This window comes from Lethenteron reissneri, unplaced genomic scaffold (genome assembly GCF_015708825.2).
Source record: "Lethenteron reissneri isolate LAM-NWPU_2019-01 unplaced genomic scaffold, ASM1570882v1 scaffold_448, whole genome shotgun sequence".
Classification (NCBI taxonomy): Eukaryota; Metazoa; Chordata; class Hyperoartia; order Petromyzontiformes; family Petromyzontidae; genus Lethenteron; species Lethenteron reissneri.
Window position 1 is genome coordinate 62,881 of NW_026891970.1, and position 27,372 is coordinate 90,252.

General features: G+C 54.7%; 2 protein-coding genes and 1 pseudogene across 3 annotated transcripts; all 3 read right to left on the reverse strand.

The window, feature by feature from the left end:
- On the reverse strand, positions 1–21,434 carry LOC133339854 (uncharacterized protein DDB_G0284459-like). 2 transcript variants are annotated; one of them, XM_061547985.1, is made up of 8 exons: positions 12,347–13,194; positions 11,758–11,899; positions 10,264–10,481; positions 8,389–9,134; positions 6,893–7,055; positions 4,274–4,462; positions 3,667–3,733; positions 1–451 (listed from the first exon to the last, which is right to left on the reverse strand). In XM_061547985.1, the coding sequence occupies exons 1-8, from the start codon at positions 12,420–12,422 to the stop codon at positions 394–396; spliced, it is 1,659 nt and encodes a 552-aa protein (XP_061403969.1). In that variant the 5' UTR covers positions 12,423–13,194; the 3' UTR covers positions 1–393. The 2 variants fall into 2 exon arrangements, with proteins under 2 accessions (XP_061403969.1, XP_061403970.1); XM_061547986.1 differs by lacking the exon at positions 12,347–13,194 and adding an exon at positions 21,341–21,434 and having other exon boundaries at positions 2–451.
- Positions 13,912–20,134, reverse strand: LOC133339856 (uncharacterized). The gene is made up of 2 exons (XM_061547987.1): positions 19,133–20,134; positions 13,912–15,328 (listed from the first exon to the last, which is right to left on the reverse strand). Exons 1-2 carry the CDS (start codon positions 19,991–19,993, stop codon positions 15,314–15,316), a joined length of 876 nt encoding a protein of 291 aa, XP_061403971.1. The 5' UTR covers positions 19,994–20,134; the 3' UTR covers positions 13,912–15,313.
- Positions 21,236–23,317, reverse strand: LOC133339855 (potassium voltage-gated channel subfamily A member 1-like; annotated as a pseudogene).
- Positions 23,318–27,372: the final 4,055 nt, after the last annotated feature.

Here is a 27,372-nt window from a genome sequence, read left to right on the forward strand (position 1 = left end):
AGTCTGTGGGTCTCTGAGTGGTGAGTCTATGGGTCTCTGTGTGGTGAGTCTGTGGGTCTCTGAGTGGTGAGTCTGTGGGTCTCTGAGTGGTGAGTCTATGGGTCTCTGTGTGGTGAGTCTGTGGGTCTCTGTGTGGTGAGTCTGTGGGTCTCTGTGTGGTGACTCTGTGGGTCTCTGTGTGGCGAGTCTTTGGGTCTCTGTGTGAGTACCGGACATCACACAACTAAAAGCTTCAATATAAAGTCGGGGTGAGGGGGGTGGGTGGTAAATAACTTTTCACCATCAATATAACAACAGCAACAAGGACGGTACTACTACAGTGGCCGCTTTGCCCACAAACACACAAACTTCCGACTCCGACTCTTGACACCTCATCCTCCACCTCTTCTCCTCTTACACCTCCGTCTCCGCGTGCCGCTCTGTCATCCGCGCCGTGGCGGCCTCCTCGTCGCTGGAGGGAGCGGAGAAAGTAGGCGAGGGTGATGCGCACGTACCGGGCAGCGCGTGAGAGTTGCACGCACAGTGGAACTTATTCGCGCCCGTTTCGTAGACTAAACATTTCTAATTCGGAAGACGTCACGCGACCACCGAATAAACATCGGCGGGCGTCGTCAAGGGTGGGGATCGAACCCACGACCTCCTGCGTGCCAGGCGAGGTGGTCAACATCTCTCAGTGTCTGGCATTGAACCCACGACCTCCTGCGTGCCAGGCGAGGTGGTCAACATCTCTCAGTGTCTGGCATTGAACCCACGACCTCCTGCGTGCCAGGCGAGGTGGTCAACATATCTCAGTGTCTGGGATTGAACCCACGACCTCCTGCGTGCCAGGCGAGGTAGTCAACATCTCTCAGTGTCTGGCATTGAACCCACGACCTCCTGCGTGCCAGGCGAGGTGGTCAACATATCTCAGTGTCTGGGATTGAACCCACGACCTCCTGCGTGCCAGGCGAGGTGGTCAACATCTCTCAATGTCTGGCATTGAACCAACGACCTCCTGCGTGCCAGGCGAGGTGGTCAACATCTCTCAGTGTCTGGGATTGAACCCACGACCTCCTGCGTGCCAGGCGAGGTAGTCAACATCTCTCAGTGTCTGGGATTGAACCCACAACCTCCTGCGTGTCAGGCGAGGTGGTCAACATCTCTCAGTGTCTGGCATTGAACCCACGACCTCCTGCGTGCCAGGCGAGGTGGTCAACATCTCTCAATGTCTGGCATTGAACCAACGACCTCCTGCGTGCCAGGCGAGGTGGTCAACATCTCTCAGTGTCTGGGATTGAACCCACGACCTCCTGCGTGCCAGGCGAGGTAGTCAACATCTCTCAGTGTCTGGGATTGAACCCACGACCTCCTGCGTGTCAGGCGAGGTGGTCAACATCTCCCAGTGTCTGGGATTGAACCCACGACCTCCTGCGTACCAGGCGAGCTGGTCAACATCTCTCAGTGTCTGGGATTGAACCCACGACCTCCTGCGTGCCAGGCGAGGTGGTCAACATCTCCCAGTGTCTGGGATTGAACCCACGACCTCCTGCGTGCCAGGCGAGGTAGTCAACATCTCTCAGTGTCTGGGATTGAACCCACGACCTCCTGCGTACCAGGCGAGCTGGTCAATATCTCTCAGTGTCTGGCATTGAACCCACGACCTCCTGCGTGTCAGGCGAGGTGGTCAACATCTCTCAGTGTCTGGCATTGAACCCACGACCTCCTGCGCGCCAGGCGAGGTGGTCAACATCTCTCAATGTCTGGCATTGAACCAACGACCTCCTGCGTGCCAGGCGAGGTGGTCAACATCTCTCAGTGTCTGGGATTGAACCCACGACCTCCTGCGTGCCAGGCGAGGTAGTCAACATCTCTCAGTGTCTGGGATTGAACCCACGACCTCCTGCGTGTCAGGCGAGGTGGTCAACATCTCCCAGTGTCTGGGATTGAACCCACGACCTCCTGCGTACCAGGCGAGCTGGTCAACATCTCTCAGTGTCTGGGATTGAACCCACAACCTCCTGCGTGCCAGGCGAGGTGGTCAACATCTCCCAGTGTCTGGGATTGAACCCACGACCTCCTGCGTGCCAGGCGAGGTAGTCAACATCTCTCAGTGTCTGGGATTGAACCCACGACCTCCTGCGTGCCAGGCGAGCTGGTCAACATCTCTCAGTGTCTGGGATTGAACCCACGACCTCCTGCGTGCCAGGCGAGGTGGTCAACATCTCCCAGTGTCTGGGATTGAACCCACGACCTCCTGCGTGCCAGGCGAGGTAGTCAACATCTCTCAGTGTCTGGGATTGAACCCACGACCTCCTGCGTGCCAGGCGAGGTGGTCAACATCTCTCAGTGTCTGGGATTGAACCCACGACCTCCTGCGTTCCAGGCGAGGTGGTCAACATCTCTCAGTGTCTGGGATTGAACCCACGACCTCCTGCGTTCCAGGCGAGGTAGTCAACATCTCTCAGTGTCTGGGATTGAACCCACGACCTCCTGCGTGCCAGGCGAGGTGGTCAACATCTCTCAGTGTCTGAGATTGAACCCACGACCTCCTGCGTGCCAGGCGAGGTGGTCAACATCTCTCAGTGTCTGGGATTGAACCCACGACCTCCTGCGTACCAGGCGAGGTGGTCAACATCTCTCAGTTTCTGGGATTGAACCCACGACCTCCTGCGTGCCAGGCGAGGTGGTCAACATCTCTCAGTGTTTGGGATTGAACCCACGACCTCCTGCGTGCCAGGCGAGGTGGTCAACATCTCTCAGTTTCTGGGATTGAACCCACGAACTCCTGCGTACCAGGCGAGGTGGTCAAGAACTCTCAGTGTCTGGGATGGTGGTGGTGGCGGTGGTGATGATGGTGGTGGCGGTGGTGGCGGCGGCGGTGGTGGCGGTGATGGTGGCGGTGATGGTGGTGGTGGTGACGGTGGTGGTGATGATGATGGTGGTGGCGGTGGTGATGATGATGGTGGTGGTGGCGGTGATGGTGGTGGTGATGATGATGATGGTGGTGGTGGCGGTGGCGGTGACGATGGTGGTGGTGGCGGTGGTGGTGACGGTGGTGACGGTGGTGGTGATGGTGGTGGTGGCGGTGGTGGCGGTGGTGGCGGTGGTGGTGGTGGTGGCGGTGGTGGTGACGGTGGTGGTGGTGACGGTGACGGTGGTGGTGGCAGTGGTGGTGGCGGTGGTGATGATGATGGTGGTGGTGGTGATGGTGGTGGCGGTGGTGGTGACGGTGGTGGTGGTGGCGGTGGTGGTGGCAGTGGTGGTGGCGGTGGTGCTGGTGGCGGTGGTGATGGTGGTGGTGATGATGATGATGGTGGTGGTGGCGGTGGTGGTGGCGGTGGTGGTGGTGGTGATGGTGGTGACGGTGGTGGCGGTGGTGATGATGATGGTGGTGGTGGCGGTGGTGTTGGTGGTGGTGGTGTTAGTGTTGGTGGTGGTGTTGGTGATGATGATGGTGATGGTGGTGGCGGTGGTGTTGGTGGTGGTGGTGTTAGTGTTGGTGTTGGTGGTGGTGGTGTTAGTGTTGGTGGTGATGGTGGCTGTGGTGATGATGATGGTGGTGGTGGCGGTGGTGTTGGTGGTGGTGGTGTTGGTGATGGTGTTAGTGTTGGTGGTGATGGTGGCTGTGGTGTTGGTGGTGGTGGTGGCGATGGTGTTGGTGTTGGTGGTGTTAGTGTTGGTGGCTACCTGCACTCGGCAGAGACGGCATCTCTCTCAGGCACCAGGCTCGGGGAGCTCCCTCCTTGCTCGTCCGCTGGGGAACGAGAACATCGCGCAGAGTGCGGAGAGAAACTCACGAGGCACGTGAGTGCGGAGCAAACTCCAAATACACACCAGCAGCAGCAGCAGCAGCAGGCGTCGTCAGGGTCGTGATCGAACCCACGACCTCCCGTGTACCAGGCGAGGCAGTCAACATCTCATAGCCACCACAACGCCACCACAACACTCACCGTCAACATCTCATAGCCACCACAACGCTCACCGGCAACATCTCATAGCCACCACAACGCCACCACAACACTCACCGTCAACATCTCATAGCCACCACAACGCTCACCGGCAACATCTCATAGCCACCACAACGCCACCGCAACGCTCACCGTCAACATCTCATAGCCACCACAACGTCACCACAACGTCACCACAACGCCACCACAACGCTCACCGTCAACATCTCATAGCCACCACAACGCCACCACAACGCTCACCGTCAACATCTCATAGCCACCACAACGTCACCACAACGCCACCACAACGCTCACCGTCAACATCTCATAGCCACCACAACACTCACCGCCACGTTTGCCGGCACTCCGTGTGCCCCACGTGGTGCACACCACGAAGGGGAGGATCGCCAGCACCGCTATGGCCGCCATCAAGCTGATGGAGGCGCTGCCGCCACCGGCGGGGAGCGTCGCCTCGTCTCCCGTAGACACCGCGGACGAGGGTCGGGAGGAGCGGGAGGTGGCGGCGGTGGTGGCGGCTACGGGATTGGGGACACACGCGGGGAGATACGGTGAGACGCGGGGAGACAGATAAAGACAGAGAGAGACAGACACAGACAGAGAAACAGAGAGAGACAGGGAGACACAGACAGAGAGACACAGTGAGACAGATACAGACAGAGAGACAGAGAGAGAGACAGGGAGACACAGACAGAGAGACACAGTGAGACAGATACAGACAGAGAGACAGAGAGAGAGACAGGGAGACACAGACAGAGAGACACAGTGAGACAGATACAGACAGAGAGACAGAGAAAGACAGAGAGACACAGACAGAGAGACACAGTGAGACAGATACAGACAGAGAGACAGAGAGAGAGACAGGGAGACACAGACAGAGAGACACAGCGAGACAGATACAGACAGAGAGACAGGGAGACACAGACAGAGAGACACAGTGAGACAGATACAGACAGAGAAACAGAGAGACAGGGAGACACAGACAGAGTGGGATGCTGATCAGTGTTGTTGTATGAGGTTAGTGATGAGGTTTTGGTCTTCATCACTTTTCTGTGTCTGTCTTGTGTGTGTCTCTGTGTGTCTGTGTTTGTCTGTGTGTGGCAGTGTCTGTCCGTGTGTGTCTGTGTGTGTCTGTGGCTGTCTGTTTGTCTGTGTGTGTGGCCTGGCACAAGCGTCGTGGTGATGTCACCACCACTTAGTGGCAAATGGCGGTTGTTGTTGTCTGTGTGTGGCTGTGTGTGTCTGTCTGTGTCTGTGTGTCTGTCTGTGTGTGTCTGTCTGTGTCTGTGTGTCTGTCTGTGTGTACCGTTCCGGCCTTCATAGGTGCTCGCTAACAGCACTTGCCCCTACAGTCTGTTAAGGCTATACGGGGGATCTTTATCTGCCTGTGTCTGTCTGTGTGTGTCTGTCTATGTGTGTCTGTGTGTCTATTCAACATCGCCTTGCCAGGCACACTGAGGAGAGGCTTGCGTAGCCCAAATGTGGTTTCAGGAAAGGGCGGTCCTGCACAGATGCCATATTTTCTGTCCGTCTGCTACAGCAGAGGTGGAGGGAATTCCAACAAGACCTACATCTCTGCTTTATTGACCTGGTCAAGGCCTATGATACCATCAGTAGGCCTGGGCTCTGGGTCATTGTTCGTGCTTTTGCAGTCCCTGACCCTCTGCTCACGATTATTAAGGACCTTCGTGATGGTGAGCGGGCCCGGGTAAAACTACGTGGCTGGGAGTCAGAGCCATTCCCTTTTTACCTTGGGGTGCAACAGAGATGTCCTCTAGCTCCCACATTATTGAACATCTATTTTGACCACGTAGTTCGTGAAGCCTTCGATGGCTGTACCAGAGGAATTTCCATCTGGTACAGATACAATGGGAGGCTGATTGATGCCCAGGTGCGGTCAAGGGATAGCTCCCTATTGCTCAACCATGTTATGTATGCCGATGATCTAGTAATTGCTGCTCACTCAGAGGAGGATTTGGAGGCGCTGCTGCTGAGACTGGAGCGTGCCACTAAGAGGTGGGGCCTTACCATCAGACCCACCAAAACTAAGCACCTGCCTGGGTATTTTGTACCATTGGACACTCCACCCCCACAACTCCCATTTGGTGATGGGGCAGTTGTGGAGAGAGTGGAGAGTTTCCCATACCTGGGCAGTGTGATCATGGCCGGCTCCGGTTTAACAGCAGAGGTCTCACTCCGAATCAGTCAAGCGGCAATATCTTTTCATTGGTTGTGTAACGGTGTGTGGAAGCTACCTGGTCTGTTGCTCTGCACGAAGCTTCAGATCTTCTCGGCCACAATCATTCCCTCCCTTCTCTACGCTTGCGAAAAGTGGACCCCCCTAATGGAACATATTCGCCGCTTAAAAACATTAAGGCTGGCCTGCCTACGATCCATCCTGGGTTTAACCAGGCTGGATTGTGTGAGGAGCTCATAAATCCCAGAAAGATCTGGACAAAGTCCCATCGGTGAGCTCCTCCGCCAGGCAAGGCTGCGTTGGCTGGGTCATTTGAGGCTGAGTCGACCTAGGGGAGGCCCGGGACCGGTTCAGATAATCGTCACTGGTGTTGGCCGTGAGCGGGAATCGAACTCGTGTCGCCGGGTTCATAGCGCAGTGCGCTAACCGCTGCACTACCGCTCCCCACCCTCACTCACACACCCACTCACTCACTCACCCACCCACCCACTCACCCACCCACCCACCCACTCACCCACCCACCCACTCACACACCCACTCACTCATACACTCACCCACCCACCCACTCACCCATCCACTCACCCACCCATCCCACCCACTCACCCACTCACTGACACACTCACCCACCCACTCACCCACCCACTCACCCACTCACTGACACACTCACCCACCCACTCACTCAACCACCCACCCACTCACCCACCCACTCACCCACCCACCCACTCACCCACCCACCCACTCACCCACTCACCCACGGCGCTGTGTGGTGGAGGGACGGAGACACACGACAGGGGAGACCACTCCCCTGTCTTCCACCGCGGGTAGTTGACTACGACTCTCACGCGGACGCAGTACTCAGCGGCGCCTGCAGGCTGAGGCAGCGCGTGGCGGTAGCGACATCCCACAAAGCGCTCCTGGCAGGAGCAAGCAGATGGTCTCAGTGTGCTGCGTTACGTGGATGACACGTCGGTGGTCTGGCCACACAGCAAAGATACACTGAGCGCGTTTCTAAATCATCTCAACTCGCAAAACCCATCCATCCAAACACACACACATGTACATTGGCCACGTTCTATTTACGTGACAACCCTCACGAGTTGGCTGTGTCGGGTGGTCGCGGGTTTTAACGACACATCATTTATATATTTACGTGATCTAACCCAAAAACCTCTTTTGGATGATATTGGTCGCGAAGCCTGCTACGTGTTAACCTGAGTATCATCATCAACAGTAGTAGCAGCAGCAGCAGCAATAGCATCATCAGTAGTAGCAGCAGCAGCAGCAATAGCATCATCAGTAGTAGCAGCAGCAGCAATAGCATCATCAGTAGTAGCAGCAGCAGCAATAGCATCATCATCAGTAGTAGCAGCAGCAGCAATAGCATCATCATCAGTAGTAGTAGCATCACCACCCACCCACTCAACCACCCACTCAACCACCCACTCAACCACCTACTCAACCGCCCACCCACTCACTCACCCACCCACCCACTCACTCACCCACCCACTCACCCACCCACTCACCCACCCACCCACCCACCCACCCACTCACCCACCCACCCACCCACTCACCCACCCACCCACCCACTCACTCACTCACCCACCCACCCACCCACCCACCCACCCACCCTCCCACTCACTCACTCACTCACCCACCCACCCACTCACTCACTCACCCACCCACTCACTCACACCCACTCCCTCACACCCACTCATTCACCCACCCACTCACCCACTGACTCACCCACTCACCCACCCACCCACTCACTCACCCACTCACACACCCACCCACCCACTCAAACACCCATCCACTCACTCACCCACCAACCCACCCACCTACCCACTCACCCACCCACCTAACCACCACCCACTCACCCACCCAACCACCACTCACCCACTCACCCACCCACCCACTCATCCACCCACTCACTCACCCACCCACTCACTCACCCACCCACCCACCCACTCACCCACCCACCCACCCACTCACCCACTCACTCACCCGCTCACCCACCCACCCACTCACCCACTCACCCACCCACCCACTCACCCACTCACTCACTCACTCACCCACCCACCCACTCACCCACCCACTCACTCACCACTCATTCACCCACTCACCCACCCACTCACTCACCACTCATTCACCCACCCACCCACTCACTCACCACTCACTCACCCACCCACCCACTCACCCACCCACCCACTCACCCACCCACTCACTCACCACTCATTCACCCACTCTCACCGTGCTAGTGACACCCCTCCTTGTGGAGACCTCGGCTTGCAGATGGTAGTGCACGTCACTCTGCGCCATCCTCCTCCTCCACTCGCTGCTCATGGAGACCCGCACGGACAGCTCCCACGCCTTCCGCTCTCCCTCATTGTCGTCGTCGTCATCGTCGTCATAAAACTCATTGTCGTCGTCATCACCGTCACCACCATCACCGCCATCATCATCATCACCGTCACCGCCATCACCGCCATCATCATCATCATCATCAGCGTCACCGCCATCACCGTCACTGCCATCACCGCCATCACCGCCACCGCCATCACCGTCGGCCCCATCACCGCCATCACTGTCACCACCATCACCCTCATCGTCGTCATCAGCGTCGCCACCATCACCGTCACCGCCATCACCCTCATCATCATCATCATCGTAGTTATCACCGTCACCGCCATCACCGTCGGCCCCATCACCGTCGCCACTATCATCCTCATCATCACCCTCATCATCATCATCACCCTCATCATCATCATCACCCTCATCATCCTCATCATCACCCTCATCATCATCATCACCCTCATCATCATCATCGTAGTCATCATCGTCGTAGCCATCGTCGTCATCATCTTCGTAGTCCTCACCCTCCTCACCACCACACTCCTCCCCCTCCTCACCACCCTCCCCCTCATCATCACCCCCCTCCTCCTCCAGCGTCATGTTCTTGTGCAGCATCAAGGTGACAGTCGGAGCACTCAGCACGGCTGAGACACGGGGGGGGGGGGGGGGGGGGGGAGAGTCACGGGTGGGGAGGGGTGAGGGAGATGACGTCATCTCCCTCGTCTGGTGAGATGACGTCATCTCACTCACCTGGTGAGGAGATGACGTCATCTCACTCACCCCCCTAGCCTGAACAGACTGTTGGTGCCAGAGCAGCACACACAGACACACACACAGACACAGACACTCACACAGACACACACACAGACATACACACAGAGACACACAGACACACACAGACACACATACAGAGACACACACAGACACACACAGAGACACTCACACAGACACACACAGAGACACACAGACACACAGAGACACTCACAGACACACACAGAGACACTCACACACAGAGACAACAACAACCGCCATTCGCCACTAAGTGGCGGTGAAGTCACCACGACCCTTGTGCCAGGCCAAGTGCACCATGAGGCTGCCACGTGAAGTGTCGAACGCCCGCTGGCAGGAGGTCACGGGGCAGACCCAGCAGGTGCCACGGGTCGACTGACCGAGATGACCGAGATGACTGGCTGATGCACCACCTGTGCCCCCTACTGTACCAACTTGCTGTGCTTTAGCCACCCGGCACTCTGCTCGTTGTTGTGAGCGTTGCTCCTCCACCCTCCGTTGTTGTTGGAGGGCGATTGCCTCCAACTGCCCAGTAGCGTCCTTCACGAGCCTCCTCCACAGAGGCCGATCTTGACACCGCTGGTACCAGTCATCGGCAAGTCCACTCAGGTTCACGTCCTTCTGTACCACATCACCTCATCTCTTCTCTAGCCCGTGCCGCGCCCGTTTAGCCCCCTCGATCCGGCCGAACAAAATCTGTTAAGGCATGCGGTGGCTGGGCATGCGGGTTACATGACCCAGCCAACGCAGCCTTGCCTGCCGGAGGAGCTCACCGATGGGACTTTGCCCAGATCATTCAAGGATTTGTGAGCTCCTCACACAATCCAGCCTGGTTAAACCCAGGATGGATCGTAGGCAGGCCAGCCTAAATGTTTCCAACCGGCGAAGACACACACAGAGACACACACACACAGACAGACACACACAGAGACACACAGAGACAGAGACAAACACAGAGAGAGAAACATAAACAATGCCACTTACTTGTCTTCAAGGGTAACACCTCAACCACGACCCAGGGTGACGATGATGGTGGTGATGGTGGTGTTGGTGACGATGATGATGGTGTTGTTGGTGGTGATGAGACGGTGGATCTGACGCGAAGGTGATAGCGGTCGCCAGGATGTCGCAGCGCTGAGGAGACATCGCACCGTGTCTCTGCGGTGGCAGCGCAGACGGTCCGCCAGCGGGCTCGTCCATAGCTGCACAGACAGAGACACGGGGAGGAGGAGGTGGTGAGGAGTGGGTGGGTGAGTGAGTGGGTGAGTGGGTGGGTGAGTGGGTGGGTGAGTGGGTGGATGAGTCAGTGAGTGAGTGGGTGAGTGAGTGGGTGAGTGAGTGAGTGGGTGGGTGAGTGAGCAAGCGGGTGAGTGGTCGAGTGAGTGGGTAAGTGGGTGAGTGAGTGGGTGAGTCAGTGAGTGAGTGGGTGGGTGAGTGAGTGGGTGAGTCAGTGAGTGAGTGGGTGGGTGGTGGGTGAGTGGGTGAGTGGGTGAGTGACAGAGTGGGTGGGTGAGTAAGTGGGTGGGTGAGTGAGTGGGTAGTTGAGTGCGTTAGTCAGTGAGTGAGTAGGTGAGTCAGTGAGTGAGTGGGTGGGTGAGTGAGTTATTCAGTGAGTGAGTGGGTGAGTGGGTGGTTGAGTGTGTTAGTCAGTGAGTGAGTGGGTGAGTGAGTGAGTGAGTGGGTGAGTGAGTGAGTGAGTGGGTAGTTGAGTGCGTTAGTCAGTGAGTGAGTGGGTGAGTCAGTGAGTGAGTGGGTGGGTGAGTGAGTTAGTCAGTGAGTGAGTGGGTGAGTGAGTGGGTGGGTGAGTGCATTAGTCAGTGAGTGAGTGGGTGGGTGAGTGAGTGGGTGGTTGAGTGTGTGAGTGGGAGAGTGAGTGGGTGGGTGCATGAGTGGGTGGGTGAGTGAGAGAGTGGGTGGGTGAGTAAGTGGGTGGGTGAGTGGATGGGTGGGTGAGTGGATGGGTGGGTGAGTGAGTGGATGGATGAGTAAGTGGGTGGGTGAGCGAGTGGGTGAGTGGGTGAGTGGATGGATGGATGAGTGAGTGGATGGGTGCGTGAGTGCGTGGGTGAGCGAGTGAGTGGGTGAGCGAGTGAGTGGATGGTTGAGTGAGTGGATGTGTGAGCGAGTGGGTGAGCGAGTGGGTGGGTGAGCGAGTGGATGGGTGAGTGAGTGGATGGGTGAGTGAGTGGGTGGGTGAGCGAGTGAGTGTATGGTTGAGTGAGTGGGTGGGTGAGCGAGTGAGTGGGTGGGTGAGTGGTTGAGCGAGTGGGTGAGTGAGTGGGTGGGTGAGCGAGTGAGTGGATGGTTGAGTGAGTGGGTGAGTGGGTGAGTGAGTGGATGGTTGAGTGAGTGGGTGAGTGAGTGGGTGAGTGAGTTGGTGAGCGAATGAGTGAGTGGATGGTTGAGTGAGTGGATTGGTAGGTGAGTGAGTGAGTGGGTGAGTGAGTGGGTGGGTGAGCGAGTGAGCGAGCATCTCACAGTTTGCTGTCCACCCTGTAGGCAACGTGCAGGAGCTTTGAGCTGCTGCTGGTGGCGACGTCCACTTGAGCGTCGTGGTCCCAGCGGAGTTGCGTCAGCAGGTCGCGAGACTCCACGCGGACATTCAGAGGGGGAGTCGCAGCTGGGGAGATGGGCAGTGTGCGCTAACCACTGCACCACCGCTCCCCACACACAGTGCGCTAACCACTGCACCACTGCTCCCCACACTGCGCTAACCACTGCACCACCGCTCCCCACACACACACAGTGCGCTAACCACTGCACCACCGCTCCCCACACACATACACACAGTGCGCTTACCACTGCACCACCGCTCCCCACAGTGCGCTAACCACTGCGCCACCACTCCCCACACACACACAGTGCGCTAACCACTGCACCACCACTCCCCACACACACACACACAGTGCGCTTACCACTGCACCACCACTCCCCACACACACAGTGCGCTAACCACTGCACCACCGCTCCCCACACACACACACAGTGCGCTAACCACTTCACCACCGCCCCCCACGTCCACCACAACCTGGTACCCGATGTATCGACCACCTCTGGCTGGGCTCACCGTGTCTGCACGTTACGAGGAGGAGGACGGAGAGGAAGAGTAGGCCAAGTCTCGAGAAGAGTTCTCGCACCGCCATGACACCCACCTGGGACCCACGTGTTTCAGTTTCTCAAGTCACGTGGTGCAGAGAAATTCGATTCCCGGTTCGATTAACTCTACTCGCGTCGATTCTTAATGGGATAACATTAGGAATCGATTCTTGTAGTGGATTTATAGAGTCGATTTCTATTGGGATAACATGGAAATCGATGTATAGTTGATTAAGCTATTGGAATCGATTTCCGTTGAGATAACATGGGAATAGACTATCGTGGGTGTGTGTCCATGTGTGTGTGTCTAAAGTCGATGTCTGTGTGTGTGTACTTGTGTGTAAGTCGATGTCTGTGTGTACTTGTGTGTGTGTGAGTCCATGTGTGTGTATCTAAAGTCGATGTCTGTGTGTGTGTACTTGTGTGTAAGTCGATGTCTGTGTGTACTTGTGTGTAAGTCGATGTCTGTGTGTACGTGTGTGTGTGTGCGAGCCCATGTGTGTGTGTCTAAAGTCGATGTCTGTGTGTACTTGTGTGTGTGTGAGTCCATGTGTGTGTATCTAAAGTCGATGTCTGTGTGTGTAAGTTTGTATGTGTGTGTAAGTCGATGTCTGTATGTACTTGTTTGTGTGAGAGTCCATGTGTGTGTATCTAAAGTCGATGTCTGTGTGTGTAAGTTTGTATGTGTGTGTAAGTCGATGTCTGTATGTGTGTACTTGTGTGTGAGTCCATGTGTGTGTACCTAAAGTCGATGTCTGTGTGTGTGTACTTGTGTGTGTGTGAGTCCATGTGTGTGTATCTCAAGTCGATGTCTGTGTGTGAGTCCATGTGTGTGTGTAAGTCTGTGTGTCTACTGTGCAAGTGTGTGCATAAGTCGATGTGTGTGAGTCGATGTGTCTGTAAGTCCATGTGTGTTTGAGTCGATGTGTCTGTGTGAGTCGCTATGTGTGTGTGTGTAAGTCGATGCGTGTATGTGTACGTTGATGTGTGTAAGTCCATGCGTGTGTGTGAGTCGCTGTGTGTGTGAGTCGCTGTGTGTGTGAGTCTATGTGTCAGTCGATGTGTGTGTGTGTGTCTATGTGTCAGTGAATGTGTGTGTGTAAGTCCATGTGTGTGTGTAAGTCGATGCGTGTGTGTGTAAGTCGATGTGTGTGTAAGTCGATATGTGTGTGAGTCGATGTGTGTGTTTGAGTCCATATATATGTGTGTGTGTAAGTCGATGTGTTTGTGTGTGTGGGTCGATGTCTGTGTGTGTCTTTTTCCCCCGGGCAATGCCAGGTACCTCCCGCTGGTACCTAATAAATTAAACTTGAGTGCAGAAGGTGTTTGCGACGTGCGGTGCGAGTGTGTGAGGATGGATGGGGCATCCTCCACTTGTGGGTGGTGAACTACTTTTGCACCATTTGCAGCCAACCCTTCTAATCAGAGTAGTGTATAGTGTAGTGTATAGTAGTGTAGTGTATAGTGTAGTGTATAGTAGTGTATAGTGTAGTGTATAGTGTAGTGTATAGTGTAGTGTATAATGTAGTGTATAGTGTAGTGTATAAGTGTAGTGTATAGTGTAGTGTATAGTGTAGTGTATAGTAGTGTATAGTGTAGTGTATAGTAGTGTATAGTAGTGTATAGTGTAGTGTATAAGTGTAGTGTATAGTGTAGTGTATAGTAGTGTAGAGTGTAGTGTATAAGTGTAGTGTATAGTAGTGTAGTGTATAGTAGTGTATAGTGTAGTGTATAGTAGTGTATAGTGTAGTGTATAGTGTAGTGTATTAGTGTAGTGTATAGTAGTGTATAGTGTAGTGTATAGTGGTGTATAGTGGAAGACTGTAGTGTAGAGTAGAGTGTATTTTAGTGTAGTATGTACATCTATTTCTCACCGTACGTAGCCCACCGTGCTAATTGGAGGTGCACTGTGATGTATACGCACTTGTATGTTGAGGAGCCCCGGGAACATGTCTCATTCACTGTGTAGTAAGTATATATATGGAGGCTTGACGACAGGATCGGAGGCACACTTATTTATTACACCAACACAGTTGTACAGGTCACTTGGCTACAGGGATTCTCGACAGCTAACCCCTCTAACCTATACCAATTCCTCCACTACGGGACTAGGGGAGGCTATCTGTCCCAGCTTGGTTAAGCTGGGATCCCGGCTCCCTGAGTCACCAGACCAGCTGGGCTCTCGGGGCCACGCCACCGGCTTGCCCTGGTCGGCCCTTATAAGGACAGCGAGCCAGGGGAGCTCTGGGGCCTACACTAGCTGGTCTTCCGTCTTCTCTGGTTAAAGCTGAGTCCCGACCTCGAGCCCTCGAGCTCATCACCTTTTATAGGACTCGCCCCCGAGGGGGGGCCCGTGGGGGATACACATGCGGACGTCGGTGCTAGCGCCACCCTTGTGTACGGCCGTAACCCCGCCCCTTGTGTTTGTTGGCCATCCGTGGCCATGCATAATCACACCTCAACATTCGTAGCCATGCGCAATTACACCTCTACATCACCCCCCCCTGTACAGCTCGCAGCCGTCCCTGGCTGCAAAAAAAAAATCAGAATAAAGGTGCATCCCTCACAAAAACCCCGTGTGTGTGCCTCGCGTAATTTTTAACAAGAACAAGAGAACCTTAACAAGAACAACAACAGGAAGAGAGAGAGAGAGAGAGGAAAAAAAATAACCCGACGCACCCCCCCCGAATAAATACCCCAAAACCAACATATATACACACACTCCGGACGCCACCCCTCCCATTGTCCGCAAGGCCCCCCAACGGCCGACCTCACAATAGTCTGCGCGTTTTGGCGCGCGTCCGCGCGGCGGGCCCGTCACAAGGGCCCGTCCTGGCACGCTCAGTGACGGTTGTTGACGGTCCGGGTGCAAGAGAGTCAGGCGTCGCTGCCGAGTGACCCCCGACCCCTCCGGGAGGGGTTGGTGGGTGTGGACCCGTCACTCCTGTTTCACCTGGGGACGGAACAGTTGGCGTCAGGTTAGGCGAGTGCAGCGACGACGGGGAGTCGGCGACACCCTCACACGTTTGGCCATGCGTGTGTGTGTGTGAACCACGGGGCGGCGCGACAAATGGTTTAACCTTGAGGGGTGCACATACCACCGGCGCCTCCCCCATTTGACGCGAACACATTGCGGCCGCAAAACCTGCACGACCTCCACTGGCCCCCGCCACGGCCGTACCAATTTCGACGAGGTTGCCAGCGGCACCTGAGGACAGTGCAACCACGCCCTGTCCCCTGGTTCCCATTTGACCACCTGCACCCGCCCCAACCGAAGCCTCTCGTTCGCCTTCTGGCGGAGTTCAGAATTTTGCACGGCCGCTTCCCGCGCCTCAGACAATTTAGCGATGTTAAATTTAATGTGTTCGGACAAATTAGACTTCGCCGGGAGCGCCGAGAGCTTCAGCTGGGTCGCCACAGGGGGGTTAACTTCGCGCCCATACATTAAAAAGAAAGGGGAAAATCCGGTGGCCGCATGAGGAGCCATTCTGTAGGCCTGCAACACACCGGCTATGCGGAGGTCCCAATCCGTCTGGGATACCGACACCTGCTGGGACAGCATGGACGTGATGGTCCGATGCAGCCGTTCCACCATCCCGTCAGTTTGTGGGTGATACGGAGAGGTCCGAACCTTCTCCGTACCCAAGAGGTCGCACACCTCACGTAGGAGTTTACCAGAAAAATTCCTACCCTGGTCAGTAAGCAGCCGTTCCGGAGCACCTTTGTCGAGGACATAGCCCTGGACAAAGGCCTCCGCGATGGCTGCTGCCGACTGGTTCGCCAGGGGCCAGGCCATAGGCCATCTCGTGAAGTATTCAACCCCCGTTAGTAAATACCTATTGCCCCTGGGCGTAGCGGGAAATGGCCCAAGTATGTCCAGAGCGACGAGCTCGTTAACCCGGGAAACTTTTATGGACTGCAGCGGAGGGTTGGACCCCCTCGCAGGCGGCTTCCTCTGCGCGCATTGCGTGCATGACCCCAAGAGATCCCCCACGTCCTTTTCCATGCCCGGCCAGAAGAAATCCAGCTGGAGCGTGGCAAAGGTCTTGTGAACCCCCAAGTGCAGAAGCCGCTCATGAACAGCCCATACCACCTTACCCCTTAAAGCAGCAGGCACCACAAGCCGCTGGCGCCGGGTTTTTCCATCCCAGTGCATCAAAAGACCCTGGAACAACCCCCACGAGTCAACGTTTTCCACCCCCTGACCAGCCCCCCCGACGCGACGGCGCAAAGCGAGGAGGGAGGTGTCCTCCATTTGGAGGCGTCCCCATTCCGCGACCGGCAACCCCAGCAACGAATCCCTCCCTTCTTGCTCGATAGGACCCGAAGCCGAAGGTGCATCGGTAGCGGCCACGAGGACCGAATCGGTGGTGACGTTCGGGGGCCTACAACGCCCCGAACCCAACAGGCACGCGCACTCCGAAGTGGGTGGCAATCGTGACAGGGCGTCAGCGTTCGTGTGGCGGACACCCTTACGATATGTGGTGACAAAGTCATAGTCTTGGAGGATCTCCAACCATCGAGACAACTGGCCCGATGGTTGTTGAACCCGCAGGGCGTACTGTAGGGCCGCATGATCTGTACGGACGGTGAACCGCCGACCGTACAGATACGGGCGGTACTGCTGAATGAAATAAACAATGGCCAATAATTCCCGACGGGTAACGCAGTACCGCTGTTCGGCTGGAGACAGTACCCGACTACCGTAAGCCACCACATGCTCTACGCCCCCGATGAGCTGGGACAGCACACCCCCGATGCCCGTGTTACTTGCGTCAGTATCGAGCAAGAAGGGTTGTGAAAAATCCGGGTAATTCAACGGCGGAGCTCCCACCAAAGCATTTCTGAGGGCGCGAAAAGCAGCCTCCTCCTCCGGCCCCCAATGAAACCTGACTCCCTTGGACGTCAAGGCATGCAATGGTTTCGCAATCGTAGCGAAGTCAGCCACAAATCGCCGATAATACGACGCGAACCCAATGAAACTCCTGACCTCTCCCACAGAGGTGGGAGTCGGCCAGGAGCTGACGCATTCAGTTTTGGCGGGATCAGTGGATATCCCCGAGCGCCCAACAATGTGACCCAAATATCGCACCGATTCGCGGAGTAAATGACACTTCTGTGGTTTAAATTTCAAATTGGCAGCCCGCATTTTGAGAAAAACAGCACGCAACCTCTGGAGGTGTTCCTCGAAGGATTTGCTAAAGACGATGACATCGTCTAAGTAAATCAAACACGAATCCCATTGCAAACCTGCCAAGACCAATTCCATTAACCGCTGAAAAGTTGCCGGCGCAGAATGTAAACCCATCGGCAAACGGTTAAATTGGAAGAGGCCCTGCGGTGTACGAAAAGCAGTCTTAGGTTTCGATTCGTCATCCAGAGGAAGTTGCCAGAATCCAGATAGCAAATCAAGGGTGGAAAAGAATCGCGCACCGGCCAAGGCGTCGAGCGACTCATCCATCCGAGGAAGCGGGTACGCATCTGCCACAGAGATTTTGTTGAGACGCCGAAAGTCAACACAAAATCTCAGTGAGCCGTCGTGTTTTTTCACCAAAACGATCGGCGCGCCCCACGGGCTGGTGGAAGGGGAAATGATATCGGCGGCTAGCATGTCATCAACAGCCGATTTGACATGATCCTTTTCGGCGGGACTCAACCGAAAGGGATTTTGGCGGATTGGCGCGCTGTCACCCGTGTCAATATGGTGTCGCAGCAATTTTGTACAACCAATATCAAATTTGTGTTGACTAAAAACGTCAGCAAATTCGCTCAGGAGAACTCGCAGCTGCGCGCGCTGCGAGTCAGACAGGTCCACTGAACCCGCGCAAAGCGCATCCAGCCATCCGTCATCAGAGTCCGAATGCGGTCGCGACGGAGGATCGGTGGATACCTGACCCACGAGTGGTTCCTCATAGGGCACCGGCGTTGCGTGTGCAAGCACGGTCCCTTGAGGAACCACGGCCGTTCGCGATCCCACATTAAGGACTGCAATGAAGGGGTCCCCATCCCCTCTCACCATAGTCTGAGCCGCGAGCAAATCGGGTCCATTGACCCCGGCCCGAGATGGACCCAACAAGACCCCCCGATCCGCAACCCCTGCATCAAACGGCCGACGCAACCTAAGAGGGACGAGCATCTGAGCCCCCGGAGGCACGCGCACAGTTTTTGTGACGAGCGCCTGCACGGTGGCAAACGCCCGACGCTCCGTGGTGGGGGAAGACAGAAATGTAACGCGTCGGCCCGATGGGAGCTCAATGCACCCTTGGTCAATAAGGATACGGATGGGCATTTTGGCCAGAAAATCCGTCCCCAACAGGCACGGAACCGCGAGTGAGGAGGAAACCAAAACAGGGCCGGATAATTTAATGTCCCCAATGCAGATAGTGGCGCGGATTTGGCCAATAATGCCCAGAGAGCCCCCGTTAGCGGCATAGCACGGCACGTCAACAGGGAGCAAGGGACGACTTTGAACGGGAAGGATGTTATAAATTAAATCAGATATAATGGTCGCCGATGCCCCTGTGTCAATTAAAATCCGCACCTCTACCCCATCAATGTGACCGACCACGACCGATGATCCCGCCGACGCAGCAACGACACGATGGGCGAGCTCCGACCACTGACCCGGTTGGAGCGCTCGCCGCATTACCGAACAATCGCGCGCGACGGACGGGGAATTTGGAGCCCTGTTTAGTTGAGCGCGTGAGTGTGTGTCGGATGTGTGCGTGGGCCAAACGTGTGAGGTGCCGCGACTCGCCGTATTTCTCTGCTGGAGCTTGGGAGGAGACGGCGTGGCGTCCTGACGAGGTGTCGCCCCGCGCTGACGGGGAGCCCGGCATCCAGACGCAACGTGGCCTTGCAGGCCACAGTTGTAGCAGCGTGTGAGCGCCCCAGATGACCTGGGCTGCTCCTGGCGGCTCGGTCCATTCCGAGCCTGCGGTGCCGCCGATCTCCATTCCCCTCGCCGCTCCACCCCGCAGACCTCCTCCGATGGGAGGGCGGTGGTCGCCATGGCATGGCCGGCCGCCCCCTTTGCCGCCTTCCGACGCAGGGACCGCAAGCCCCCGTGGATGTGGCGCGCGACCAGCAGGGACGACATCTCCGCGTCGTCCTGAGCCAAGACGTTGACGTCCAGCTCGTCAGCGAGTAGCAGCAGCTTCTCAGCTACCATGGCATCCACTCCTTCCTCGTCCATCCTTGGGAAAGCAGCCTTTGCCAGAGCCAGGAGAGCCGTCCGGAAGGCCAGGGGTGACTCGTTGGCGCCCCGACTCCGATCGTGGAACAGCTGCCTGCAGTCCGAAGGCGGCCCATAGACGGCTGACAGCAGCTGCAACGCCAGGTGTAGAGTGGCGCGCTTTTCCCTCGGCGCCGAGGTGAGGGTAGCCAGGGCGTCGTTGTCCAGCATCGCTGGCAGCGCGCGTAGAGCCTCGGCGTCCGTCCAGTTCGCCATCTCTTGATGAGCGATGAACCGCCTCTTGAAGCCGCCCCAGTCTCCGTCAGCGCCGACAAATTCTTTAAGAGGCGGCAGACGCTGTTGTAAGGCGGCGTCCGTGGCCGCAGAACGCTCTCCGTCGCTCCCCGCCGATGATACAGTGTGGGCGGGCCGTGCACATGGCATCGCCGGTCGCTCTGATGTTGACGCGCCGGCCGGCGTTGATGATGTCACGGCTTGTGCTTGGCGCTCAGCAGACACGTGACGCGGGCCGGCCCCGCCCTCCGCTCGTACTGTAGAGATGGCGGGAAATTTGACCGCGAGCCGCGTCGGGGGTGGCGGGAAACGTCGCCCCGCGCCGGCTGCCGTCGTCGACCCGCGCTGCTCCTCCAGCCCCCAGCCGCGTGATCTCCTCCAACGCGGCGGCCGCGGCGTAGAGCAGGTCCGCCAGGCGGGAGTGGGCCAGCCGGAGTCCTTCGGCCGACGCATCCCCCTCCTCCTGTCGTAGCGGCGCGGGCGTACTCGGCCCCGGCTGCTCCGATTCGACCCCGGCCATCACTGGTGGAGATTCGGCCGCGGCGTCTTCCATCTCCGACTCCCTGGTACGTGTCGTCCCTCGTGTGTCCATCGTTGGACGTTTACTTCTGACACCAGATGTAGTAAGTATATATATGGAGGCTTGACGACAGGATCGGAGGCACACTTATTTATTACACCAACACAGTTGTACAGGTCACTTGGCTACAGGGATTCTCGACAGCTAACCCCTCTAACCTATACCAATTCCTCCACTACGGGACTAGGGGAGGCTATCTGTCCCAGCTTGGTTAAGCTGGGATCCCGGCTCCCTGAGTCACCAGAGCAGCTGGGCTCTCGGGGCCACGCCACCGGCTTGCCCTGGTCGGCCCTTATAAGGACAGCGAGCCAGGGGAGCTCTGGGGCCTACACTAGCTGGTCTTCCGTCTTCTCTGGTTAAAGCTGAGTCCCCACCTCGAGCCCTCGAGCTCATCACCTTTTATAGGACTCGCCCCCGAGGGGGGGCCCGTGGGGGATACACATGCGGACGTCGGTGCTAGCGCCACCCTTGTGTACGGCCGTAACCCCGCCCCTTGTGTTTGTTGGCCATCCGTGGCCATGCATAATCACACCTCAACATTCGTAGCCATGCGCAATTACACCTCTACAACTGTAACATTACTTACAAAATATGTTCAGCAGATTAGCACGAACCCGGCTTCATTGTGGCAGGAGGTGCACAGCTGCCAATCCCACCTCTACGAAGGAATGTTCGCGTTTGCAGTCGTGTCTTTGCACGGTGCACTGCAAAATGGTGGGTGGGTGGTTTGGTTTTCACCGCGAACCTCCTTCCAAAACAACGCCACATTGACAACTATGCACACGGAGACACTTACGCTCGCAGACGTGAAGTTGACTTGAAAACATTTATTGACCACGCGACTCAAATGTCCATTCGACCATTCAAGCGTAGCGACAGGTAAGCGATGTCAGTGCACATTCATCGCGAACAAATACCTCGAGGCATTTCGTGACGACTTGCAAGGCGGAGCATCGGACGTCTCTGTCGATGCCGTTGTGTTTGTCGCGCTTGAGGTGCATCTTCACCTCGAAGTCAACGTCGCCGCTCAGATCGTCGCGCATCTCCACGTATGTGAAGCTGCTTGTGGACGGCATCCGCTATTTCTTCTCTCCTGCTGCTGCTTCTGCTGCTTCTGCTGCTCCTCCTGCTGCTGCTGCGAGCGGCTTGAGAGACGCAGGCGGCTCGCGCGCTCCTCACCGCCCGTCTCGCGGCGGTAAAAGTAGTTGAAGTTGGAGACGACGACGGGCACGGGGAGGGCGATGGTGAGCATGCCGGCGATGGCGCACAGCGAGCCCACCGCCTTGCCCCACGCCGTCACGGGACACATGTCGCCGTAACCCACCGTCGTCATGGTTACGATGGCCCACCAGAAGGTGTCGGGGATGCTTCGGAACTCCGAGTTTAGTTGGTCGGCCTCGGCAAAGTAGACGGCGCTGGAGAAGAGGACGACGCCGATGACGAGGAAAAATACGAGCAGGCCCAGCTCGCTCGCGCTCGCCTTCAAAGTCTGGCCCAGGATCTTCAAGCCCCTGGAGTGCCTGGACAGCTTGAGTATCCGGAACACTCGCACCAGCCGGGTCATCCGCAAAATCGCCAGTGACGTGGCCTGCTGGTCACGCCCTTGGGCTTGGCCATCTCGATGCCGAGGGTGATGAAGTAGGGCAGAATGGCCACGATGTCAGATGATGTCATGATGCTTTTGAAAAATCCCAGTTTGTTGGGGCACGCAAAAACCTCACCAGCAGTTCAAAGGAAAACCAAACGATGCACATGGTTTCCACGATAAAAAATGGATCAGCGACAAAGCCGCGATGTGGTACCGTCGACCTGCGTGCCGTTGATGTCCTTTGCCGGGAGAAATTTCTGCTTATTCTCGTCCCTGAGTTCAGGCAGAGTCTCGAGGCAGAACATGATGATGGAGATGAGGATGACCAGCACAGACACGGTGGCAATTCCCCTGGCCGCGATGGAGCTCTCGGGGTATTCGAACAGCAGCCACACCCGCCGCTGGAACTCGTCCGATGGCAGTGGCTCCTTCCCTCCACTCCCTCCTCCTCTCACGATGAAGCCCTCGTCTTCCCAGAACTTGACCACGGCTCGTTGCCGAGCTCGTAGAACTCGATCTCCTCGCCGAACACTTCGAGGGAGACGTCGACCGGGCGTCTCAGCCGCCCGCCGGACTGGTAGTAGTGGAGGATGGCGTCGAAACTCGGCCGGTTCCTGTCGAAGAAGTACTCGTTGCGCAGGGGGTCGTGGTGGCGCCACCTCTTGCCGGGGTCGCCCAGGAGGGTGTCCGGGAACCGGCCGAGTGTCTTGAGCTGCGTCTCGAATCGCAGCCCCGACACGTTGACGACGACCCTCTCGCAGGACTCGTGCGTCAGCGGCTCTGTGCCGCCGTCAAGCAGCGCCGCCTCGTACATGGCGGTTGGAGAACTGCGCCGGGTCAGAGGTCACAAACGGGTTTTGATTCCTTACCCGTACCCGTACCCGGCCGCACCCGTACCCTACCCGTACCCGCCCTGGTACGGGTAGGGTACGGGTATCTGGTACCCGATTGCGACCTCTGGGATGAAGCCATGTTGCAGGCGCGGGTGGGTTGATTCTAGGAACTTGAATTGTGAGAAGAGAGAAGACGTTGGGAAATGAGTGACAAACGGTTACTCACCAGTGACTCACGGCCTACCCGTACCCGGCCGCACCAGGGTCGCAAACGGATACCCGGCTACCCGTACCCGGTCGGGTACGGGTAGCCGGGTATCGGGTAGGGTACGGGTATCGGGTACCCGGTTGCGACCTCTGGCAGGGGTCAGGCTGGCACGCGGCAGATTTCGACAACAAAAAATGTCAGCAGATACAAAGCCGCGTGAAATAAAAAAAATATGCAGAAAATCAGTGGCGGCGCAGAAATGCAATTGTATGTTTCGTATAAGTAAGAGTGGTTGTAAATATTTTAGCAGTACTGGTGATTTTAACGGTGGTGTTGGCTGGGGTTGTAATGTCATTGTCAGAATTTTAATGGCGGTCGATGTCGAATTTATACAATTCGTTGCTGTTTAATGGGAGGCAATTACAAATTAGTGAGGGCAGGCGATTTCAAATTTTTCTTTTTTCAGTTGATTTTACATTGCATGGTCATGCAATGTATATGTATGCAATGTTTGCTGAACATCTTTCGCACCGTACGTAGCCAACCGTGTCAATCGGAGGGTAATACTGTGATAGCATGTGGCTTGACAACGCACGAATGAGATTCAATTGCTCTCCACACACCCCCCCCTCGACAATGACACATGCTCCTCCGTTGTATGATGAGTTGCCCTTGCCATCATAAATGGGTAATCAGCGCCAGGGCAGATGAGCCAATTTATCCGAATGATCGGGTCAAATGTAACCCGTTTACAGTTTCCATTCTCGTGATCGTGATCTCGTTGGCATGTACTCCACTTTCAAAATGTATCCTCAGTCATTGAATTCTAGGGGGAGTTCTCCAGACAAATTTACATTGAGATTAGATGCTTTTAAAGCGGACAAACCGCACGCGGATGGATTCCTGCAGTCACGAAAGCTTCAAATCATTATTAGTATCATTACGCCTCAAAAGCTAAAGCAGGTTGACCTGTTTCCATTTAAAGTTTTCGTGACTGCAGGGATTCATCTTCTTGGTTCTTTCGGTAAAGTCACGTCAGAAGGGAAATAATAAAATAATAAAAATAAAACATAAAATAATTCTCACGACGTTTCGGCCACAAAGCAAGCAGCCGGTCCTCAGGTGAAGACCAGGTCTGTCGGGGAGACAGCGTCATTCAGATGCTGTTTGTTCATTAAGACGCTGTCTTTCCGACAGACCTGTTCTTCACCTGAGGACGGCTGCTTGCGTTGTGGCCGAAATGTCGTGAGAATTGTATTTTATATGTTTTATTTTATTATTTTATTATTTCCCTTCTACGTGACTTTACCGAAAGAACCAAGAGTACAGGTTGGCCTGGTTAGTAGTTTGGTGGCAAACTGCCCGGGTGTTCAGTACGGTACTAGGTACAGGGTGTTTCGTCTTGGGCTGTGCAGTGCCCAGTAGGTGATGGTACAGCGATGGATTCTTGATTCTATCTGTGCAGAGCTTTGAGTATCACGCTCAAGCACGCATCGGGCTCGCGAAGGAAAACACACGGCCTGGCGGTAGCGCGTTCACCAATTGTCGCAGAGGATCACAGTTCGAAGGCAGCAACCGCCTGGTTAATACTGCGTGCCTACTAACCGTACCGATACTCCGATTCGCACGGTTGGCTACGTACGGTGACAACGTTCAACACACGTCCATACAAGACTGTCACTATTTGCCGTCTGCTTCACAGCGGACGTTAGGAGTCCAGTGACTTCATTCGCAAGAGTCAAACTACCGCAACTGAAGGCGATGTTTTATTTCAGCAGGTAAGGCCCATTGAGCTGGCTCAAGGAAGCGGCTTCTCACTTGTAAATGTCCAGCAGGCAAATACCGGCTACGAACGTCGATTACAAAAAGTTGGGGGAGAAACGGGAGGACCCGGAGGGAAAAAATCCACGCAACCACGTGAAGATAGACACGCAAAGTGGAGATGTGAAGCTTCCGTGGCTGCAAGGATTCATACTCTTTGTTTTTTTTTGGTAAGTCACGTGGGCAAAAAATAAATAATAAAAATAACGGAAATTCTTCTATAAATAGGAAATATATAATTATACTTTTATTTCTATTTTTATTTCTGTAATTTTAATTATTAAAAATAATATTGTTATTTTATTTCTATTATTACTCAGTTGAGGCCTTGCTGGGTAAACAGGCATCGTAGGCTCAGCGTAGCATCCTTCTAACTAAGAGGATTATTGCTCAGTGAGGCTTCACTGTACAATAGTATCAAGTGGCTCCCTCTACAGCAGTAGTGTCTACCGAGTAGTATCTACCAACTCTATGGTAGTAGCTACACAACAACAACAACACATCAATTTCGATTTAAAGCTTTCGTGACTGCAGGGATTCATCTTCTTGTTTCTTTCGGTAAAGTCACGTAGAAGGGAAGTAATAAATAATAAAATAAAACATAATAAAACAATTCTCACGACGTTTCGGCTACAACGCAAGCAGCCGTCTTCAGGTGAAGAATGAGACACTACCAAACTAGGAGCTTATATATACTGCATTGGGGGTTGAAGAGCGCCTTAACAAAAGAATGTGCATGTGAAGAGGGATTTAGCATATTCATGGAAAATGCGTAGGCGTTGGGCGGGGGGTGTCAAAGTCATATATGCCCATGCATTATGCAGGTCAGCAGCAACCAAGGGGGTGCAGGGATTAGCAGTAACAAAGGAAAGGAATGTTAATGATATGTAGCTGCAGTTACTCAACAACCACGTAGAAAACTAAAGTATAAACTACATAAAAACTAAAGTATAAACTGCATCGCACCATCAGTATACTTACTATACTCTATAATAAGCTGAGTTACTAACAGCAAGTAATACATTACAATTTTACCTCGTAAAAATTCTATAATATGCTTCCATCTAAACCTTATTCTCTTACATCACACGAGCATATACCGTACTATATACTGCCATAGATAAACCCAACATTACACAACAACATCGTGTGTGGTGGTCGTGGTGCTGGTGCTGGTGCTGAGGGCGTTGAAGTTGCTGTTCACGACTTACCCCTCTCAGCTGCTGTTGCTCTGTTGCCGTGGCAACCGCACTATCGGCGCTTCTGCGCATGCGCGGTCGCCGTGGCAACCGCGCATGCGCAGACGCGTGCTTTGACCACTCCGAGACCGGCGTAGTGGTAATATTAATAATGATCGATTATAAAGTATTAGTGATCGATTATAAAGTATCGATTTCATTCGTTTACATTTGATGGAGGGTTGGTGGGGGGGGTTAAACAAACAGCACTGACAGGCTCTTGCACAGCACTAGAATATATTGGACATTGAAATATATTGTGAACAGAAACCTATTGATTGGGGGCAAACGGTTCATGCTAAGGGTCCGTCCATAAATGACGTCACGCACCTATGGGGAGGGGGCGGTCAGACATTTGTGACGATGCGTGACGAGGGGGGGGGGAGTTGAGAAATGTGACGTCACATCAAAATGCGCAACTTTAAATATATAATAATATAATTATGTTTTTTTATGTTTTATTTTCATTTTATTAATTTTATTATTTTATTCCCTTCTACGCGACTTTACAGAAAGAACCAAGAAGATATAGACGACACGTTCTACTTCACTAATAGACTTCGTAATAAATGTTTTCTCCTACAACATCAGAGTTTAAAGCGATTTGAAGCATTTTTATTTTTGGGGGTGGGGGGGGGCAGAGCTCTGTGACGTCATATTTGAGGGGGGGGGTCAAAAATCGTCCTAAATCGTGTGACGTCATTTATGGCCGACCTCATCGCTCGCCACCCCCGGTTGGTTGTGGGTTCCAGAGTCGCCGTCCACTCGTTCAGCTCCTGCTGCCCCAGCAGTCGCTGCAGGCTACACGGGGGATCTTTGTCTTTGGCCTGGACTTGTGCAGCTGTTCTAGACTCATCTCAGGGTGCCGATTCCAAATCTGATCTCAGATTTGCTCAATCACATCTCATTTTTAAATCCTTTATATTAAGTTCACTTGCTTGCGCGCTTGCTTACGACCGTGCAAATCTTTCGGTCGTTTTTTAACCCACTTCCCGTGATCCAATCGAGCTGACATTTTGCACACAGACTCGTTGTGTGTGACAAGTAATGTTCGTGAAATTTTTTTTCCAAATTTTACACTGTATAGGAAAACAAATTCAATATTTAATTACCAATTGCTTAATGCTGGCAGACAATCATCTGACCCATAGGTGGCAGCCATCTCAAGCCAGAGGACGAGAGGACTCTAGCCGCCACGCATATAAGGATTTAGAGTGAAAACTTTGTTTTTACGGGTTATACTTATTATGCTATCGGCATA